Below are 22,740 nucleotides of genomic sequence, written 5' to 3'. Positions count from 1 at the left end.
GCTAGCTTTAGAGAGGAAGTTAAAAAACAAGGAATCGAGAGGGAACGAGAGTTTGTAATAAAAGAAGGGCGAGGGGATGAGTATGGGCGAGAGTGAGGAGTGAAGGGAAGGGAGGGAGGACGTTAAGAGCGCGGCTGCAGGGAATGGGCGCTCCATGATTTGCTGACCGGTCCACGCGGTCCGATTGAGGTCAAGGCGCGGACCGGACGATCAGGCGCGGCCCGGCCGGGTCGTAACTAACACATTCCCCGTCTCTCCCTCCCTCCCTCCCTCCCTCCCTCCCTCCCTCCCTCCCTCCCTCCCTCTCTCTCTCTCTCTCTCTCTCTCTCTCTCTCTCTCTCTCTCTCTCTCTCTCTCTCTTCACCTGGCTCTATCCTGAGTAGTGGGATGGAAGTGGAAGACTCACAGTCACCATCCAGCTCTAACTCTTCTAACCCTCTTTCCGCTGGCCCCTGAGTCGGCTCTGGAAATATCAAGCGCTGCCAGCGAGCCACCTCCTTCTATTCAGATCTCCCTCACGCCCAATCAACCCTGTTCAGACTACAGACGCTATCTCGACACTAATCCTAATGCATTTTCTGCTCCGAGTGCGTAACTCTTCAAACATGATTGCTACAAGACGCCATATGAATCGCATTTTCTCACGACGATACTAGAGATTAGAACTCTGATTAAGCATTGGATCGGTGATGTGCTTGCTCAGCAGTCCGTGAGGGAAAGGCTCAGTGTGGGTGGTCAGACCAGTGTCTGTTGCTTGCGAGTGTGAGGGTATCTTGCGTGTCAGTGTCAATGTCAGTTGCGTGTCAGTGTCAGTGAGTCCTGCGTGCGGATGTCAGTGCGAGCTGCATGTCAGTCGGAGCTGTCTTTGAAGACCATCACTAATTAATGTTTGCCTGGGGCGGTTTCCGCACCTGACTGCCGTCTCACCGCTCCCTCTCTGTTGCAGCGACGACGTCAGAGACTGACGCGCCAATCAGCGACGGCCGCTGATGGGTGTGACGTCACGCCGGGCCAATGGTCACGCCTCTGGGCGGCGCCGGCCGCGGCCGGGCCGGCCGGCGGACAGCGGCGCCGCCGCGGAGGCGGTCAGACGCCCGACAGGCCCACTCGCGGCCAGTCCGCCCCCGCCCCCGCCCCCGCCCCCGTGCCGCCGCCCAGAAGGAACCGCGCCCGTCGGCTCAGCGTCGGCGCTCAGGATCGACTCCGACGGGGATCCGTCTCCAGCGGGACCGGCATCGACGCGTCGGTGGCCGCCGCCGTGGTCGCCGCCGCCGGCCTGTCGCAGCAGGCCGAGGCCCTCTCAGCGGCCGCGCCGAGCAAACCGAGTCGCTCGCGCAAACCGCGCGCCCGCGGCTCCGTGATTCGTCTCATCTCTCTGGAGGGACATTCACATGTGACAGTGACAGTGTTGGATCCAGCTGCACCGGCTCCCAAGCTCAACTCAACTCAACTCAGCTCGGAGAGTTGTGACTCAGCGCCGCCCGCGCGCCTGCACTCGCCGCCGGCGGACAGAAGGCGGAGCGAGGCGGGAGAAGACAAGCCCACAGAGCCTGTGGAGCACTCCACTCGAGGTGTGCAGTGTGAGGAGACTTGCAGCGCTAGCCAGTCGAGTGACGCACCGTCCGGAGTTGGACGAGAGTGTGAACGGACGCCGGTTAAAGTGAGAACGAACGGAGAGTCGGCCGACGCCGCTGAGCCGAGTTCCAGTGAGAGTGTGCCGGCTGTGCCGCGTGCCGCCTCTCCCCGGCGTCCGCAGTCGAGCGTCGGAGTGGGCAGAGAGCGTGTCGAGGGCGCCACACAGTCCGAGCTGCGGCGGACCCCTCCGTCAACCGACAGTAGTGACTCGGGAGTCCGGTCCGGATCCGGTTCGGATTCGACAGAGAGTGACGTCTGGGCGCCGCGGATTACATCGGTAGTCGACGGGTCGGCAAAGCGGTCACCTGCCGTCGTCAGTCGCCAGGACCGAGACCGGACGACCAGCGACTCTACCGTTCGGTGCAGTGACGGTGCGGGTCGGCATGTGACTGCCTGTATCTCTAACAGCCGGCACGGGCAGTCCAACAGGGAAAACCGCGCCTCCGCACCGGTCGTCCAGCCGCCGCCCTCATTGACTGGCGTCACCCACTGGGCCGGCCACGGCCACGTCAGTGGGACGGGTGACGTCAATCGAGCGGTCAGCCGTGTGGGGCGGCGGCCGGCGCGCCGCAGCCGCAGTCTGCCCCCACCGCGCCGGCCGTGCGCACTGCCAGGTGTCAGAGCGCCTCGCCAACTGCGCCACTGCCGCTCGTGGCCGGTTTTGTGCGCCAGCACGGCGCCTGCAGCCGACACGCTGGCGTGCTCGCCCGGTCTGTTGGACGGCGCGTGGCGCCGCTCCGACCTGTCCGCCGCCCGGTCCGCCTACCAGGAGCGGATGCGGCCGCTGCTGGTGAGCCGCCGGCCGCCGCTGCCGGCTCACAGCAGCTCCGGCTGGCCTCTGCCGTCCCCGTCCTCCCCGAGACCGAGCTCCCTGCCCGGCGACCGCCCGCGGCCCGCGCCGGCCACCGACGCCGACGACGACACGGCCAGTGTGACGGATATTCTCTCCGTGTCGGAACAGCAATCGGTCACGGATGGCGACGTGCTGCGCCGTAAAACTGTCATCACTTTCGGCGAGACGGCGCCCAGCCGCGCAGTTAGTGCGTTAGTCGAGGGACGGGACGAGCCGGCCTGGAGGAGGCTAGCGGCCGCCCGGCGCAGTTTGCGTGAGGCGCGGCCGCGCGAGCGCACGCCGCCGCCGGCCGGTGAGACCGAGCCGCCATGGCTCAAGGAGCTGCGCGCACGCCGCCGCGGCTCGGGCGAGCACTCGCCGTGGGCGGGCCGGCGGCCGGCCGACGGCGGCGAGCTGTCCTCCGCTGGCGACGGACACCGCGCCGCTGTGTGGCAGCACTGTAATGGAGCCGGCGAGTCGGCCCGACATGGTCCGGCCAGCCTGCCCCCCAGTATGAGCTTCCTATCGTCGACGCGAGGTGGCGACGACCACCGCTCGGCCGCCCGGTCCCGATCTCCTGCCGACATGCCGGACCGTCCGTCCACGGCGCCGCGGCCGCCGCCCACTCCGCCGTCCGCTGAAAAGCGCCTGATCTCAACCCCACCTCTGTCCTCCAGCGAGAATAAGGAGAGCGAGCCGGGGCCGGCCGCTCCGCACACAGTGAACGTCCGTGTGGTGGTGGCCGGCCGGCCGGCGGCGGCTGCGGCGGCGGGCGCGCCAGAGCCGGGCCAAATACGGCGGCCGTCCGCGACTGACGTCAGGCCGGGGTCGCGCGCTGGCCGCACCGGAGTCTACCTGAACGGCGCGCCGCGGCCGGTCGACCGGCACAGCACCTCGGTCACCATCTGCCTGAACGGGGGCGGAGGCGGCGCACCTGCGCGCGTGCACAACGATAGCGCCGCCGCGGAGACGACGAGAGAGGGTGTGAGTGACGAGCGACCACCGCGGCCGGGTGTGACATCGTACCCGCCCCATCCCGCCCACCACAGACCCGAGGACGAGCACGAGCTGGGAGATACACGACCGCTGAAGAGTATCCTGAAAAAGACGAGTGCTCCGAACCTGTTGAACATGGAGGACGACCGTCCCGAGTGGGTGCACGCCGCCGAACAGCGTCGACGACGCAACAACGTCAATTGGGAGGACCTCGAGCAGAAGAAACGCGAGATCCGCAGCGAAATCGACCTTCTGCAGGACCGACTGCGCAGTAGTTTCGGCGGATTCAGTGGCTTTGGCGCGTTTGGTGGTGACCGTGACCTGGGCAGTCGCTTCGGCGATCGATTCGGTGACCGTTTCGGCAGCGGGCTGGGCAGTGGTTTCGGCAGTGCGTTTGACAGAGGGTTCGGCAGTGCGTTCGGCTCGCGGGGGTCGCGATCACGACCTCCGCCCGAGCAGGGCGTGCCCAGCAAGCCAGTGGTGGAAACGATCCACGCGATCCGGATCGAGCGCGAGACGAGCCCTGGTCTGGTGATCACCGAGGTCGGTGCTGATGACGAGGTCAGCTCCAACCACTCGGGGCTCGTCATAGAGGAGATCTTCGACGACGAGGAGTCAGTGGCAGAGCCGAGCGGCGGCGCCGCCCCCGCCGCCGGCAACTCTGGCGGCCGCCGCTCGCGCTCCTCCAGTGTGGACAGCTGGCGAGGCCGGCCCACCAATGGATCGGAGGGCTCGGCACCGAGCGGCGGCGGCCTGCCGTGGCGCGTGGCGCAGCACGGAGAGGTGCGATGGTCACGCTCACCGAGCCTGGCCTCCACGAGCTCACCGCCGCCGGAGCTGCGCCGTGCGCGGGTGGCAGCTACCGTGCGCGCGCCGCCGGCCACTGCAGCCTCCCCGGAGAGGGAGACGTCACCTCCAACACGTCAGTCGGTCGATGGATCGGACAGCGAGGGCAGCCACAGGCCGTGGTACCGGCGATTGTCGGCCGCCCCGCCGGCAGCGGCGGCTCCTGCAGCGGCTCCCCGGTGGCGGACCGAGGTCCGCTCACCTCCAGCCTCTCCACAGGCGCGCTCCGCATCATCACCGGCCTGGGTGCGCTCCCGGGAGCCGGCGGAGCAGCCGGCGGACCGTCGACGACCGGCCAGCCGGCCAGCAGGTGAGAGTGACGTCACCCGCCCCCCATCCGTGCCGCCCCCGGACCCGTGCCGCATCGGTAACCGTTACTTACTGCCCACGTGAATGGCGCAGCCAAGGCCAGCGCTGCGCCGGGCTGGTCAGCCGGCCGACGGCGGCGGAGTGGCCGTGATCGGCCTGCAGCGCAGGGGCCGGTCGAGCGCGCTGCATCTCATCAGCCAGCCCCGCCGCCGACCGGCCCCGGCATGGCTCATTACTGACTCAACAGGACTGGCTGTCAGCCTGACAGGCTGATGTGCCGAGCGGACCGACCGACTGAGACCGACAGACGAAAAGACTGACACGTCGGTAGTCTGGACTGGCTACTAGGCCGACATCTCATTGACGGCTAATGCTTCACTGCATAAATAGAGAAGCCCTGATACATCTGGCGCCTGCGAGTAAAGCAAAAAGGGCAGGGGGAATTTGTCTTGCGCGCCGGTCACTGCGTCATCTAAAACAAAAGTGTTTGCACAAGGAGTTCCCTGTCAGGCAAATATGAAAACGTAAGTGAAAAGATGAATAAGTACTAAAGAGCACATAGGTAAATGAGCAATCTGTGAAGTATCTATCTCCTGACAGCCAAACAACGCAAACTAGCAATCAACAGTCGCCTGATTTATAGTCCGAGAGAATGGGCAATGAGAAGTATCTTAGGACTCGAATGTCCTTAGGCTCCCCCTGTCAGGTCAGGTCATTATTCGTTGTCAGCTGTAGTTCCTATCCTGCTGGCTTGGGCCCGCATTAGGCACCGCTCCGCTCTGCCCTGTCCGACTGTGCTCCACCGCTATCACCAAGGTCACTTCGCTGGGCGGTGGGCGGACCGGCCGCCTACCGAACCCCGTCCCCAGTGCCGAGCCAGCGCGGCTGTATCAGGACCGAGAACTGGCAGGGTTTGAGCCCTGATGGTCCAGCGATAGTGCAGTAGGCTTTGCTGTATAAGGGACAGGTCACAGGGTAGGATAGGGCGGAGGCAGCGGTAGAGGGGCGAGCCAGGAATGTAGCTGGACCGCCCATAACTGGGTCACAAGGTCACCCGATCGGGCGACAGGGAGCGGCACGGGTGACTGGGACATAGGCCTGACAGGGCAGTGGGGTTCATAGGAGAGTGATGTGGTCAGACTTAAATGGATGATACTATTGATACGGGATTGCCTGACTGTCGCCCGACATCAACTCATCCCCAATATACCTCTAGCCAAAGGGGTTTTATGATTGAATGTGCCTTTTAAAATATATTCAGAAACGGTCAAAAATATTGTCTACATGAGCTCTACTTGAGCTGACAAATCTGCAGTATGTAGGTATCGTCGATAAGCTCACCAATAAAACCTATAAATTATGGCGGAAACCCTCGGGTCACGTCCGAAAATAGAAACATTTTAAAATTTGGCTTAACTTTGGAAGGTCGCCGACGCCATGGACAGGGACTTGTCTAAGGAGCTTTCACTGGGATAGGGAAGAGGGCGAACTGTCTTCCGCTAAGCTTATACAATTATGTATTTTTGTCGCATTTTGGGTCATTGGTGATATTCAGCAGGCACAGGTAGAGTTGGTACAATTTTGCTTAGATGCGCTCAATATTTTCATGTCAGACATCCTTAGCCCCTGAGCCCGTCCCCGTTGACCTGAGCCTGAGGTCAAATTTGTCTGTCCCTTGCGATAGGGCTATAATGGGGTCCTCACTTGTTTCTAGGCACTTCTTAGACTACCTGTGTCTGGAAGTGGTGCTATGGCGTCTTTAGTTGCATATTTTATGGCTCTGGGAATAATTGAGCATAGTATAAGGCAATCGGAGACCTCTAGTGACCTGACCTGACCATCGACATTAGTTAAACAATTATTTAATTACTTTTATTACGAGCGAGCTTGAGATACTAAACAAACGATGGCCTTTGCAGTCTTTTCTGTACAAATAAACGTCCTTTTGCCGAAGGCCTAGTAAGTGCAAAAACGGACCCTGGAAGTGGAGCGTATGATGTGGTGTCGCGTTCCCCATATGCTTGCGTACTAAGCGAGGCCTTGGTTGACTTGTGCGTATCACTTGTGAGGATCCCCCATCTTGGATTAAGTGCTCCGCATCGGGTTCGTGCGCCGATCTCCGACGACCCCAACCGAGCTTTTGAGGCGTCCACGCTGATCTCTGTTGGCAATTGACATAGCATAAGCATTGTAGACCTCACAGTTCACACCAACCGCTGAGAGCTCATTCTCGCCTCTGAGGGTCCAGAGCCACACCGGCCTCTGAGCGTAGGCCTCATACCGATGGCCCCGCCCCCTGATATAGATCTTTCACAAACCATATCGGCCTATGATTGGCTCAGCTTGGCTTTTAAGAGCAATACGCCAAGTTCCTAAGGTCAATGCTGGCTCTGTGGATGCCGGCTATATCCTACATAATTCTTTGACGGTCCCACACTGGCACCTGAGCCTGAGTGCTCACTTCGGCCCCATGTGGGTCAACGCTGGCTTCTGGCCTCTGGGGTCCCTTACCGCCTTTTTAGCCTACGCAGGCTCCTGTGGGCCCCCATGCTGAGGGCCCTTATGAGTGTATGTCTCTGGCAAGCAAAACCGGCATCATTGGGGCTTATGCGAACCTCTGAGGACCCATACCTGTCTCTGAGGACCCGGGCTGTTCGGTGAGCTGGGTGTGAGTGTGCCGTGAGTTAATTGAGTTGTTCGTGAGCGTGCTGTGACTTTGATGTGCTGTAAACAAGTGTGCCGTGACTTCACTGAGCTGGCTTGAGCTCCGGACTCGGAGGTCAACGAACGGCGAGCTATGGAACAATGGAAAACAGGTGGAACGTGAATACTCGTCTCACGTCTGGAATGTGGGATCGTTCATGCGTTATAATTGGCAGGCTATCACCGAGAATACAAAACGGCTCCGAGATGACCTGACGACACTTAACCGAAACAGCTGTCCGACGCCAAATTATTTGATTTAACCCTCGAACTTATGGGGGGGGGGGGGTGGAGGCTCAGATTTTCGCAAATAACTCGCGCAAAAGCAGCCGATCGTGATGGAACTTTTAGTACGTTTCGGCGTATGTCAGCGCACAATATCCGTGAGTTTCCAATCTTTTTGTTGTTGGAAACGTACCGACATGTGACATGATGTTTGCCTCATGCATTATGGTGAGTTTCAAGGTCACCTGAAGGTTAGGTCAAGGTCATTGACTTTAGGTGACTTCGGTTCTTTTTCAAGTTTTACATGTTTCAAGTTAGCGTAGTTTCTGGAGCTCATTTCGAATCTACTACCCATTTGAACATTTGAGAACTAGTTCCGGTACCTATGTAGCATGTTGCGGAACTGCTAGTGGTGATTGACACCTACTATGGATAGCCGGCAGGACGCCTACTGGTTGACCTGACCTGATCCGATGGGATCTACTACAATTGTATGAAGACATAATCTTTGAGCAAAACTAATTCGTGATTACTACCCCGAAAAACCGCTACAATCTCTCTTTGCCAAGTTCGAGTAGGTTTCAATTTTCCCGACCCTTGGGTCATTGTCCTGATATGAGAGGTGAAGTTGAACCAATGACCTAGGACGTTCAAATCGGGTATCGTCGGCTTCCTCTCCTCACGGCAACACGTTCGTTTTTTTTCACAAAGCTCTAGCTTGATCAGGGATCAAACGACTGGGTTATGGGTCCTACGGAAGACCTATGTTAGATGCCATGTAAAAAGGCCAATAAGAGCAAGGGGCTATATAGGCAAAATAGTTGCCACGTTCTATGAAGGTAGATCAGCACCAAAGAATGCATTACAATTTACATACATACGTCAAGGTCGTCCAAGGCCCACATGAATCATGAGTAAGCCATTGACATTGACCTAGCAACAAGAAATGACGTAGTTGGACGCAAAATACATGCGTGCGTGTTCCGTCAATATTTTTACTCTCTGATCGTTTCTTATCTGCATTTGTTGCCGAAAATCGAGATCCAATACTTCCATCAATTACGTGACCTTTTAGGTCACCAGTTGACATAAGACCCTAAAGTTTGGAACCAGTTGTGAAGGTCATTTTTTTGCGGAGTTATAGTTCAATGAGGGACAGCACAACACGCATAGGAAGGTCACTCCCTTCCCCATGTGTCTCCGCCGAAAGCAGAATGCAATATGGCCGGTGCCGGCAAGGGATAAGCCGATTGACGAAAACTGTTTACCATTCGACTGTATAAGACGCATAAAATCCATTCCACTCGTGGAGGATTAGATGAAAGTCAAGACAAACAATTACGGCGTTGACCTGAGAGTCGTCAATGACATTTATGCGATGCATTGATTGTGAAAAAAATGAATGTTGTGATTTATCGGCTTATACCTACTTACGCCTTAATTTATTACCGATGACGTATATTGTCATTGTAAATTATTACAATATCGTATTTCATGAGTGTTTTGTTGCTTAGGCTTTATGTACTGTGCTTATAAGACTGATTTCTTAGGTACTATTCTAAGCTTTGTACAGTCAAACAATGTTTTAGCTTCCCAAGGTAGCCATCCCCATCACCAATGGAATAATGACAAATAGGTAGCATAAATGCATATTTCCTTCAACTGGCTGTGGCTACTCCCACGAATCACAAAACGTCTCCGAAGGTTTCAAAAAGTTGAGCGCCGTCGTGAATGAATCAGAGCTCTATCAGCGATGGTCCAATTTTCTACTGAGTTGCGGGATAAGCAAAAATAATAATGCTGATATTAATAGCCGCCTAGCTATCTACACGTAGCTCGCTTAGGTATAGCTGGGGCGTTCCACGACAAATCGACAAATAAAAAATTAACTTTGCACCCACATATTTTATTCTTCGTTGAAATCTGGTGTAAGGGGCTGTAATGGGCGGGAAAGCCAGCTGTGGCAAGGATTTTTTTTCTTCGAACAACGGTTTCCGAGATATAGCCTCGGGCAGTTCCTGGAGGTCACGCTGCAACCCTATATTTGGCGGCTTATAACTCAGAAACTATTGGTTTTCTATGGCAGAACTTTATATGGTTCAACTCACAACCAACCAACAAACATTTTGGCTATCTCGGATTTTCAATTTTTGAAATCTTTGATCACGTGACCTTTTGACCTATTTTTCAAAGAGTGACCTTGATATTGTCCCAACTGAAAGTTAAAATTTTGTCTGATGAAGATTAAAGCCTTATCAATTGTCATTCATATGCGATAATAAAAAAGTGGTTATCGCCCTGCGTTGACCTCAGGTCAGGTCATTTTTATGACCTGTCCATTATTACGAGCGGGAGCGACAGCGAGATCTGGAGAACAAAGCAAGATAGCGACAAGCGGTAAACGGTACAGGGTACATACGGATAAGGTCTACAATTTTTATTGAGGTCATTTTCAGGTCAGGTCAAAGATGACGTCACAGGGGCAAAGTCAAAATAGCGGCACTACATATATGTGAAGTTTTTATCGAATAACTTTCAAGGCATCCCAGCTAGGAACAAACTAATAGCACCATCGTGATCTTCTCGTCGATCCGCATCGAAACATATGTATGTTGACCTCGAAAGGTCAAGGTCAAAAGTTGACCTTAGGTCATCATATATATCATTCGATGCGCCTTGACGAGCTGAGCACAATGAGTCCATCCGCACATCTGTATCTCAAACCTGTAAGGAGTTATTAGCAAAAAACCTTCGGTGACTTTAATGACGTCACATGACCTTACAGTTGCCCAAGAGCAAGAAAGGGTCTCAAGGTAGGCAAAGTTGATCCTATATGAAGTCACTCATGATATATTAGGCGATTCCGACGTGTTTTAGTTTAAAAGTAAGCGAGCCGATTTTTCCCCAATTAACTTTTAATGGGATGGTCAAGAAATTGACCTGACCTTAGGTAATCGATATCGAAATTCAAAGCGAACTGGCGCTAGGCCATAGCAAACACAATGGTGCCTGTTCCACTTATCTTTCTTTATTAGATCAAAAGGTACAGCCAAAACTATTTTAACTTCTTTTTTACCACTGTGACGTCATCTTTGACCTGACCTGAAAATGGCCTCAGTAAAAATTGCAGACCTTATCCGTGTGTACCCTGTACCGCTTACCGCTTGTCGCTATCTTGCTTTGTTCTCCAGATCTCGCTGTCGCTCCCGCCCGTAATAATGGACAGTTCATAAAAATGACCTGGCCTGAGGTCAACGCAGGGCGATAGCCACTTTTTTATTATTGCATATGAATGACAATTGATAAGGCTTGAATCGTCATCATACAAAATTTTAACTTTCAGTGGGGAAAATATCAAGGTAACTCTTTGAAAAAAGGTAAAAAGGTCACGTGATCAAAATTTTTCAAAAATTGAAAATCCGAGATTGCCAAAATGTTTGTTGGTTGATTGTAAGTTAAACCACAAAAAGTTTTTATCGTATAAAACCAATAGTTTCTGAGTTATAGGCCGCCAAACATAGGGCTGCGGCGCGACCTCCAGGAATTGCCCGAGGCTATATCTCGGAAACCGTTGTTCGAAGAAAAAATCCTTGCCACAGCTGGCTTCCCCGCCCATCACAACCCATTACACCAATTTTAAGCAAAAAATAAAATATGAGGGTGCAGGGCACTTGTCGATTTGTCGTGGAACGCCCCAGCTACAGCTTGATATAACTTGAGATTGTTTGAAACAGGCGCAACTGATTTTGCCGACTGATACCCACTGGTTATTATCGCTTGCCAAGTATGAACGTGGTTCACACTTAACGGCGTTGCATTGTGCGTAGAAGCCACAGACCACGAGCGAGCGTCCGGGAGCAATGCTCAGCTCAGGTGGCAGCTCAGCCGAGGCGGCTTTGTTACGAAACACTGTTTTTATGACGTCCATCCGCTGTGTCTGCGGTTGGTGGGAGCAGACGCAGCCAGTTGAAGTCGTTTCAGTGGGATCAACGTTTTCTGCAAAACGTTTTCCACCAAAACGTCAATGCTTGAGACTTTTTGTCCTCTTGAGGCTAAATCGTTGGGCGTTGACCCGAGGACAAACCTGAGAACATTATTAAAAAGGAGCTTTGAAAGAGCCATCGAATGCGTTTTTCTGCGGTGTTTTATCTCGACTGCTGTACATGTTCCCGAGAAATGCGATGCTTTGAAAAAAAGTTAAAAACGGGAAATATTCGTGATAATTTTACTTTTGGTGATCTCCAGTGACCCCGTGATGAGCTGATCGAAAAGATGACCTTTGCAGTTTTAAAAGCTCTTATAGCGAGCTAGATATGTTGCTTCTCTCCGCGTCTTTCTGGCTTTCTTACTTCCGAGATAGCCGGGCGTGGCCAAATACGTCCTCCCCTATCATGGCGAAGCTGGCATCATCATGGCGAAGCTGACATCCGCGCGCGGCCTATCTTACTATCCGTTTTACTTTCTTCCGTGCCGTTTGTTTGTTTGCTTTACATGAAAAAGAGACATTCAAGCACTCCAGCAAAACACGACTTCTCTACAATTTAACAACTCTTTCTTCCTTGCGCTGATTTCATTTTTATCTTCCCTTATCCCAATATTCTTCTTTGGCTGGTTTTTCAATAATCTTTAGACTTTCAATTACATGACTTAATGGAACACTAATCAGTGAGAACTGAGAAGGTACCCAAGGTTCACCCTTTATCCGTAAATAATGTTAATCATGATCGGTTTGTTCATACTTATTGTTAATTTATATTGATTGAATGGAAATGATGATCGTTGCGTTCTCTTTTCATTTTATCGTGCCGTCTTTTGATCTATTTGCAACTTAAGGATATCGTGGGATGAAAAAGGAGGGAGCATTGAGCTTCTGCGACCTCGTGCTGTTGTACCGAGTCGGCTGAGCCCGCCCGTGAGGTGGGACGGGCCACCCAGCTTCTCTATCAGTTTCCCTATGTTCCCACTGGAGCTAAGTTCACGCCTGATGGGGATGATTTCTTAGTTACACCTCCAAGCGGCACTGCTCCGGATGTTTTTTTCAGTAGAAAAAGCACAATTCAAACGAATAGCGCTTGTCCATTTCAAACAACCTGTGATTACCTGCCGCTAGCTCGGAACAATTTAACTGTGGTCCAGGACGAGAAAAAGGTTGAGGCTAAGGCTTGGAAGATACAGATGAATATACTAATGAGTTAATGACTAAGAGACCGGTAATGGTAATCATTGGGCCTGCGTAAGGTCCCTCGAATGCCAACGTTGAGCACTCAGATACGGATGTGGCGCTCAGTTATCAGCAGTTGGTAACAGATACAGATACAGATGTTTGATGCAGATGTGGCGCTCAGTTACCCGTAGCCGTTGTGATGCCCTCAGAGACCATTTTGAGCCCTCGGAGGCGGCGTGGAGGGTAGGCCTAAAAGACCGATGTGTGCCCTCAGAAAACGATGACCCCAGGGCTCCACTTTGGACTTTCAGTCATTGGAGGCTCCTCACAGGTCGCATGGGCCTTTTCTCTTTTCATCCATCCAACTTATTTTCTTCCAGACGCATAGGGACCTGTATGACGCTAACTTTCACGCTGACTTTTTGCGTTCCTTCTCCCACTTGTTCACTCGATCTGCCGGTTCCGAGTATGCACACGACAGAGTTTAGAAACGAGCATCCTGAAGACAGTCCATCGACTTGGCTTGTGAGTGTGTATACCGCTACTTCCGCCAATGATCGGGGATACCTGAACAAGTAATTGCTTATTACGAGCGGATTTTCCCACAGCTGAGCATGGTACTCTGAGTGTATGATGTATATTTACTCTGCTCATGTATTCCGGTTGTTGGCCGCAAACTATCGCTTTCGGAAGAAAAAGCATGCTCGAAAGTGTCAGCGGCCCAAACCGGGTTCTTTGTATCGGTTAGCTCAAGAAACGTGCACGCTCCGGTTGAGCGAGTAGCAGCGGGGCTGCTGCTCGCCCCATCACATCGGGCTGAAGTGAACTGCGTTGTAAAATAGCATAACTTCATAACTGATCAGGCTAGTGACTGAGCTTTCTCCCCTGAGTCCACACCCTCCCCTCCAACTCACACCTACTCAGCCATGCAGTGACCGCAGCATCTAACGCTCTCTGTTCTCCTCTCCGTCAGCTGCGACACACCGGGAGGCGCCGGACGTCAGCGCCATCCTCAGTGAAGTGGCCGAGCTGCGACAGCGGGCGCGACGCTCCCCGGACCCTGCCGAGTCGTCTTCCACCGCCAGCTGGCGCCACCAGCGCAGTGTCTCACCTGGGTCGGAGGAGACCGCCCGGCAGGTGCCCAGGTGGCGCCACCAGCCCCGGGAGGTCCCTCCGACCGCTGAGGAGCCGCACCGACCGACCTCCGGCCACCATGGGACCTCACCGCTCTCCCACGAGACCTCACCACCGTCCTCGACCTGGCTGAACGCGGGGAGAAGTTCGCCGATCTCAGAGGAGGTGCGAAGGTCCCCGCAGAGTCATCGGGCGGAGAGGGAGGTCCCGGCAGCGGAGAGCGTCCGGACGGCCAGCTGGGCGACTTCTCGTGACAGTCCGTCTGCGCAGGTCACCTCCACGCCTCTGTCAGACTCCCGGGAAGATTCTGAGCACCCTAAGGCTTCCAGAAAGGTGTTGGTGTTGCAGGAAGAGATAGAGATCCACCCTCCTTCCCGATCGTCCGAGCCTCAGAGGCAGGCTACGACCGAGGAGCCGCCTCCAATACCTCCCCACGCAGACACTCACAGGCAGTCACCGAAGGTCCACGCAGAGGACCACCGACAGCCGCCTGTGCCGCCTCACGCCACTCCTCTAGAGCCGCTGCGAACCAGCGATCTTCATTGGAGGACGAGGCCGCCGACTGAAGCGCCGCGCCTCGTCAGTGACTCTCACCGTGCAGAGACGACGCGTCACTCACTGGAGACGCAGCCAGCCGTGAGGGAGATCCACGTGGAGCGTGAGAAGCCCTCGCAGCACTCATCTGCTCCCGAGAGGGCGACTCAACGAGAGGTCCCGGTCCAGCATGAGAAGTCCTCGCACCAACCGCCGGTTCCTGAGAAGGCCACGCCGCGACAGATTCCGGTACACCAGGAGACGTCTGATCGTGTGGTCATTCGAGAGGTGCCTGTGCATCATGAGAAGTCACCGCGCCACTCGTCGGTCCCAGGACGGGCGCGCGTGGTGCGGGAAGAGCACACCTCGTGGCACAGAGCGCCGTCCCCAGCAGAGGGCACCGCTGCCCGCAGCGCCGCCCAGCGGGAGAAACAGCAGGTCAGACATAGATGACGCTACGCCGCAAGGCAAAAATAGAGAGTGGAGCTGCATAACCATTGCACGTTTAGTTTTGCAAGTATTTTATCCCGAAAGCGACCCGGAATTTAAACTGAACAGTGAGGTGAATGCATTTCATAACTACCTTGTCAAGCACGTGGAATGCTAACCGAATATTCCAATTTCATAATAATTCATCCAGCTGATTGATTCCCGATTTGATCCGTTTCAGCTGTCGAATGGGCATGGTGAGCCGTCTTCAACGGGAACGTCAAACGGCGTATCCGACGGGCAGAAGGCTCCGATCATCATTCGTCGTGTCAGCTACAGTCCTATTCCTGGTGAGTGACCCTCGACCAGGGGCGGATCCAGAAAATCTCCAAGGGAGGGGCCATTAGAAACCAGGAGGCCCCCCCCCATAATCCCACCTGTTGGAGGCCCCATCTTCCCACTTGTTGGCCCCCCCCCCAAAAAAAACTGCGTCTATTGAGCTTATCTAGCTGTTCAGGCAACATCTCAACATCTATGCAGGCTTGGAGGCCCTCTGTGCAGGTTAGGAGGCCCTGTAAAAGTGGTCATCTCTGTGAGTATAAGAGACCTCCAAGTTATGAAAAGCTTTACCAATCTTCTAACAAAGAAGTCTTCTCAGCTAGTCTTCTAAGAAATAACTAAGTGGGTAGGTTAAAAAAAACTCATCGGATTTCGGCCACTTTATTTTCAGGAGGCCCCCTTTTCAGCTTTTTAACTTTTTAACTTTTTATTTTATTTTTGAAAAAAATCGGCCAAGGGGGGGGGCCATGGCCCCCATGGCCCCCCCCCCTTGTATCCGCGCCTGCCCTCGACACTCTCCTATCCAGACTGTCTCGAGTTGCCGCGCTCAGAGTCAGCGTTGACATGCGTTACTGATATTTTGCCGTTTGTGGATAGCGGTTGCTAAGCTTGGGCTTGGAAGAAGTTGCCGTGCTTTCAGGACGCATAGTTGCGCGCTGGTCAATACGATGGATTGGAATGGTTTACTACATCATGTGTGCGCATTATGTTAGCGTTGCTTGGTGCCTAACGTCTATGTGGTGTTGTACCTGGGCAGACTTGTGTCAAATAACTTTACTGCTTCCTTTGACCCTCAGCAGTTAGCAGCACTGCTCATAGAGAGTCAGAGTGTCGCTCCCGTGTCCACAGACCAGCCCGCGTTGGGCGATGAGCAGGGTCGCACTGGCAGCGCAGCGGTATCGCGGCGCCGGCCCACCTCTCCGTCTCCCGCGCGCCGGCCGGCCGCTGAGCGGACTGCCGAGCGGGCCGGACGGCGCGGCACGCCTCACGGCACTCCTGAGCTGGCACGCCGCACTGAGGAGCGTCAGGAGCGGCAGAGTCGCCCGCGACAGGAGCGTCGCGCGTTCCCGCCGCCGGGCACGTCACTGACCTCGCGTCCCAGGTCGCTGGATCCGACCCGACTGCGGCAGGAGGGTCGTGCCGAGCCGGCGGGACCGACACACAGCCGCACCCGCACCCCGGACCCGCCGCGCAGCCGGCCGCCGGATCTGCCGCGCTCCCGGCCCGCCGAACAGCCGCGCTCGCTCGGCGAGTCGATCGGTCTGCGAGTGGAGTCGGCCCTGGAGCGTCTGCTGACCTCCGGCGGCGTGCCCGCCTCGCCCAAAGCCTCCCCGAGAGGGCAGCGGGCGGCGGCGCCCAACACGCGTCGCCCGGGAGCTCGTCCCACCGCAGTGACTGCCGCCAGTCCCAGCAGCTCGGAGGCTAAACGACAGCGCCGTCAGCCGGGTGAGGTAGCCCGCCCGTCGGGTCGGCCTCGCGCACCTTCCACCGGCACAGGCAGCGGCAGCAGCACTCCGACCCAGCAGCGGCGGCCCGAGGTGCGCACCACTCGCACCACGGTGGTGCGTCAGAAGGCGAAGAGCCAGCCTCTCTCGGTGCCGGCAGTGGTGACCAGGGCAGTCCTCATCAGTGGCGCCCCGTTGACCGACAAACGCAACGGTAAGCGCCGATCCGACCGGTAAGGTAACTCGGTGCAGAGCAGTGCTCTCTTCGGTGGATATCCTTACGGCTGTTTTGCAACTATAGTCTAGAATCATATACGTCTGACGCTTTTAACTTCGGGATGGGGCTGGGGAACTAGTCATAGTTTCGTAAAACCTAACTGCTTTTTTATCTAGCGCTTAAAGACTCCGTTTCTTGTGGGTTCTAACTAAGAAATAGCTACTGAGCTTTTACCGCTATAAAATGTTATTTACTTATTAGGGACGCTTTTGAATTGAGCGAATTAAACTTCGATAAATCAACGGCTCACCGCCGACGTGACGTTGACCATTGATTGTGACAAATAATTTGTGTGTCTACTAAGGTGCTCAACACTGTTTACCTTCCCTTCTTGTTTCTCTCGATGTAACATACCACCGTCTACTCGAATCTCTTCCATTCACGCCAAACTCTATGACCGTGCGCGGGGCCAGGTCACACGATTGTCCATTTTGACCGCCGGGCCGCCCTGCCCTCTGCAGGGGTGGCCGCTTCGGAGCTGGTGCGGCGTACACTGGCCTCGAGCGGCACTGCCGGCCAGCAGCGCACCAGTACTCACGTCACGACCAACGTCACGGAACGGGCCAGACGTGGCCGTGACGGCAAGGACGGCGTGAAGAGGATCGTCACGAAGACGGAGGTCATCACGGGTGAGTGTGGTCGGGGCGAGAGCCGTGCAGCTGCGAGATGGGGAGGAACTTGAGGGGAATAGCGTAGCTCGAGCAATTCTTTTCGGATTCGCTTGGATAAGAAAAAGCATCGAGCAGCTGTGAGCAGCGAGTATCCATCAAAGATATGGCTAACATTTGTGTTTTCAAGGGCTCTTCAGGACCACAGATTAATTTTGATTTGTGTGAGAGTCGAGAGAGCTGAACGACCTCGTTCAGCTGTCTGCGACGCAGACTGCTGAAGCCTGATCATCAATTGTTCATTGATACGACGATTAAAAGGCGCTCATTTTAGGTAGTAAAATGGTCATGAAAAGTGCTATGAGTGAAGGTCAAGTACAATCACTCAAGTCTTTTATATTTAGCATTCTCGATTAAAGCAAATTATGCCAACTTGATGGCGTATATAAACTTCACGTTTCTCAAACGCGCTGTTAACCCGCGCCCTGCTGGGGGGGGGGGTGTTTGAACACCCCCCCTTGTGGTTTTTCGCGAATATCTCAAAAACGGCGGCGCGGAGCGCCGCCGTTTTTGGTACACCTTATCATACATCAATTCTACACATGTTGTGAAAATTTCAGACCAAGGTCATTCAAGGTCAGGTCACCAGGTCACTTGAAGTGACCTCACCTCATAAAAAGTTTCAATGTCTGTCATAGCTACACCGAGTGACCGATCGCTTTGAAACTTTCAGCGATTACTAAGAGCAATAGCATGTACAAAATGTATATCTCAGAATTTTGATATCGATGACCTAAGGTCAGGTCAATTTTGCGACCTCCCCATTATAAGTCAATGGGAGAAAATTGAAATGCGCCTCTTTTGGACGAAAGACATTATAAACACTCCCAAACACTGAAATACAAGTGGTTTAGACACACTGAACATGAAAATGGTGTCCGCGACCCCTGTTCATGCCCTGAGGTCATCTAAGGTCACGAATGGAATCCAACAGTTTTTCGCAAATAACTTTTGATAGAGGCATGCTAGAGCGATGAAAACGCCTTAGATGTGTTCAGCTCGACGATACGGATCGACTGATATGCAACATGACCCTTTCCGGTCAGGTCATGACCTTGACCTGAGGTCAAATTTTCAAGTTGACCTTTCAAGGTCAAGTTATAGTTCATTCGATGCGTCTTGACGAGAGGAACACGATGCCGGTAAAAGTAAGCTCGTACAAGGCTTGGGTCAAAAGTTATTGCAGAAAAACTGTTTCCGAAAAAATCGGCTATTTTTGCAGTTTTTGCCCCCTGCAGGCAAATCCGTTGAAGTTAGGTCAAACCTGAGAAAATTACTCAGAAAGGGCGTTAATAGGGCTATCGAATGCGCTTTTCCGCGGCGCTGTAGCTCTATTGGTTCCCGAGTTATGCGTTGGCTTCTTGGAAATTGTCGACATTCGACCTGGAAATCGGCGAAATTTTGCCTTCAATGACCTCTGGTGACCTGACCTTTGACCTGACCAAAAAATTGACCGAAGTGATTTCGTCATTATTTTTGACGCTCTTTCGAACGCCGCCTTCCGCGTATCGCTACGTGGCCCAGGAGCCGAGTTAGAAGGGGGGGGGGGTGTTCAAACACCCCCCCCAGCAGGGCGTGGAAATCCAGGACCCCCAGCCGGGCGCGGGTTAACCAGATAACCAGCTCGTATATCTTCAACAGTCGGCTTTCCCGCTAAATCATTGTTTAACGATTACCAATATTTTGTGTCTGTCTGCTCTTCAGGGGCCGGACTTAAGCCAACGAAAGACAGACATTTTGTTCACGGCCAAAAGGTGCGGACCCACCGAGCTCAGCACGTGGAGAAGTCGGTTAAGGTGTAGGGACGCCACCAACGGCTCCTTGTAAGGTGAGCAACTAGTTAGTAAATAGGTTGTTCAAGGTGCATAGCGTCACAGAAATCGATCTTTTGCTTTTATCCTGTCATCAGCGAACAATATAAACCTCCTTATCGACCCGAAATATATCACGGCGTATGTGTCCGCATGGGGATCTGTGAGCTAGGAGGCGGCGTAGTGTTAATTAATCCACCAGGCCAGGGACAGTCGCACTATCTGGGTTGAAGCGATTTTGTCGCCTTGTTAATTGCCTTTTAACTGTATTAGCGACAAACGTTAGAACCCATACGAATCACGCACATGGAAACGCGAACTGTTTCAGCAATGCACTTGCCACACCAGTGTGCTTTGTAACAGAAAGGCAATGTAGTTATAACTGATAACATTTGCATAGCACTACTTCCTTGTATTTGCTTTACTTGCAGCTCACGAGGCCGGTATACATGTTACCTAAATCAAGGCGTCAGCGTGTGACAAAGGTCCAGCCATCGTTATCCTGGTCCGTCGCAGTGTTCGAAAATGTGATTGCCCCGCGTATCAATTAGCATCCACCAGCATGGTCCAACAGCAGGCCCCATCGGGGACCCGGCGCTGAGCCACGGTCATCACTTTGGCCGACGTGCTATCGGTAGTAAGGAGCAATTAGTCTAAGTGCCGCTTCAAGCACAGGGTGACCATCCCCTTTTCCCTAGCTGTCCCCACCAGCCCTGCCAATGCCGCTCGTCCGTTCGTATAAGTAGTGAGTGCTGTCGAATCACTCCAGCCGATGTGTTCGAAGTGACGGTGCAAGGTCACCGCTATTTACGGTATTTCATTTTCAGCGAAGGACGGAGTACGCTGTGGCTGCACCGTCGTAGGCCGTTGCTGGAGACACGCGGAATCACTCGCTCTCCTGGCTTCTGGGAGCCGCTGACCTGCCGTTGATGGAGGAGATATCCGCCGAGGGCTGCATATGACCGCGGACTCGAACCCCAAGTCCGATCTCGGTCAGCAGAGCCCACAGAGCGGCCCAGCGGGGACCAACTAATAACTCGAGAGAGATAGGTGTGTCACGTGGGCACGTAATGGATCAGAGTTTGTCGATACTAACCGGTCAGGCGTTTAACCAGTCGCCGCATCGCCTGGTCCCGGACTGTGATATATGGAGAGCCTGTGAGATAGACACTGTGAGATGTTAGATACTGTGCGATGTGAGAAAGCGACCCAGTGTGACCTGGTCTGTGTGTGTGCGTATGTATGTATATGGGATACTACGGCGCTTGCGAGGCCTGGCCTCACTAACTAACTGAACGGTGCCCAATTGTGCCGGAGCAGAGCTGCAGTGTTCGCCAGCAGCTACAGCCGCTGACTGACAAAAGACAGACGGCACTCTCGGACCGAGCCAAACTGACGTCCCGTGACTAGTCACCGAGACGTGACAACCGAACTGGCGGGCGGCGAGCGCGGACGGCAGTCGTCATTTCTTACGCAGAAACAATATAATTATTTCAATAAATGTGTACCTACTTTGCTTGAGGTTGTGCGTTTTGTGTATTGTAGGGATACCTATTTTGCAACAGGTTGGTCTTACTACCACTGAAGAAAAAGAGAGTTTCGTGGTATAGAACCAGTATAACGCCTTTTGGGGCGACTAACGGAGCGAGCGAGAGGGTGAGCCTTGCACGTGCGAAATTTCGAGGGGGTACCTCCAACTGACTTGTGCACGGCACCCTACTAACCGGTCTCTAGCGATGTGCCAAATTTGAGCACAATCGGCCCAGCCGTTCTCGAGATCTGGAAGCGGCACACTGCACGTGCGCACGTGCAAAATGGGTTCCAATTGACTTGTGCACGGCACCCTACTAACTGGTCCCTAACCGTGTACCAAATTTGAGCGCCATCGGTCCAGCCGTTCTCGAGATCTGGAAACGACCCCTGCACGTGCGCACGTGCAGCAGCACCCCAACTCTGGCACATGGATATGCAGTGCCTAGTGGGTGCCTACCTACATGCCAACTTTCAGCGCAATCGGCCAAGTAGTTACCGAGATATTGCAACAATTACAAAACTGACACCTCTTTGTTTTGCACGTGGCACGTGCATAAGGGGTCACCCACATGCATCGGGAATAGTCCAATACTTGGTAGAAGGAATGAAGCTACCCTACAAAAATTACCCCGTGTAAATCGGTCAAGTGGTTGCTGAGATATAAGCCTCGCAAAAGCGTCCGCACGGCCGGCCGGCCGGCCGGCCGCTCATACTCAGAAATTTCCGTTAATCTAAGGAAAGACTACGCTCGCTTCGCTCGCTCCGTAATAAACTCTGCCTGACACATATCTGAAGAAAGGATGAAAATGGTAGCGGCGAGAATATTTATGCCTGGTGCCTAGCACCTGCAAGATCTACAAAGACGTAACACATACTAATTTTCATTAACAACCACTCGTAGATAACTGAACCGTGTATCTTACAAATACCTGAAAATGAATAATACCAGTATAACGCCTTTTGGGGCGACTAACGGAGCGAGCGAGAGGGTGAGCCTTGCACGTGCGAAATTTCGAGGGGTACCTCCAACTGACTTGTGCACGGCACCCTACTAACCGGTCTCTAGCGATGTGCCAAATTTGAGCACAATCGGCCCAGCCGTTCTCGAGATCTGGAAGCGGCACCCTGCACGTGCGCACGTGCAAAATGGGTCCCAACTGACTTGTGCACGGCACCCTACTAACTGCTCCGTAACCGTGTACCAAATTTGAGCGCAATCGGTCCAGCCGTTCTCGAGATCTGGAAACGACCCCTGCACGTGCGCACGTGCAGCAGCACCCCAACTCTGGCACATGGATATGCATTGCCTAGTGGGTGCCTACCTACATGCCAACTCTCAGCGCAATCGGCCCAGTAGTTACCGAGATATTGCAACAATTGCAAAAGTGACACCTCTTCGTTTTGCACGTGGCACGTGCATAAGGGGTCACCCACATGCATCGGGAATAGTGCAATACTTGGTAGAAGGAATGAAGCTACCCTACAAAAATTACCGCATGTAAATCGGTCAAGTGGTTGCTGAGATATAAGCCTCGCAAAAGCGTGACCACGGCCGGCCGGCCGGCCGGCCGGCCGGCCGCTCATACTCAGAAATTTCCGTTAATCTAAGGAAAGACTACGCTCGCTTCGCTCGCTCCGTAATAAACGTCGATAGTTTTGGGCTGTATCACTCGTATTATACGGGCTTGTGCAACATATCTCCTCACAAAGACTGTTCATAAAGGTATCATTCACGTATGATCATATCCCTTGTTTAACTTGATTTCATTTTCCGATAGGTAAAATGCTCACTGGGTCTTGGTGGGCAAGTGCTCCCGCAGTGTCCAGGAACGTGATAACAAAATATGTGATAGCAATATG

At 53.8% G+C, this 22,740-nt stretch overlaps 1 protein-coding gene across 1 annotated transcript in view; it reads left to right on the top strand.

The window, feature by feature from the left end:
* Positions 1 to 20,869, top strand: part of LOC122369235 (serine/arginine repetitive matrix protein 2-like) — an 86,321-nt gene extending 65,452 nt beyond the window's left edge. The window contains exons 5-11 of the mRNA XM_043343807.1: positions 947 to 4,619; positions 13,684 to 14,816; positions 15,049 to 15,157; positions 15,996 to 16,805; positions 17,330 to 17,497; positions 19,241 to 19,364; positions 20,175 to 20,869. Coding sequence (XP_043199742.1) covers positions 947 to 4,619; positions 13,684 to 14,816; positions 15,049 to 15,157; positions 15,996 to 16,805; positions 17,330 to 17,497; positions 19,241 to 19,338 — 5,991 coding nt within the window. The 3' untranslated portion in view covers positions 19,339 to 19,364; positions 20,175 to 20,869. The remainder of the gene's footprint in view (positions 1 to 946; positions 4,620 to 13,683; positions 14,817 to 15,048; positions 15,158 to 15,995; positions 16,806 to 17,329; positions 17,498 to 19,240; positions 19,365 to 20,174) is intronic.
* The last annotated feature ends 1,871 nt before the right edge of the window (positions 20,870 to 22,740 follow it).

Source organism: Amphibalanus amphitrite, unplaced genomic scaffold (genome assembly GCF_019059575.1).
Source record: "Amphibalanus amphitrite isolate SeventyFive unplaced genomic scaffold, NRLGWU_Aamphi_draft 001018F_arrow, whole genome shotgun sequence".
NCBI lineage: Eukaryota > Metazoa > Arthropoda > Thecostraca > Balanomorpha > Balanidae > Amphibalanus > Amphibalanus amphitrite.
The sequence above is the reverse complement of the archived record's forward strand: the minus strand, read 5'-3'. Positions and strand labels throughout refer to the sequence as shown.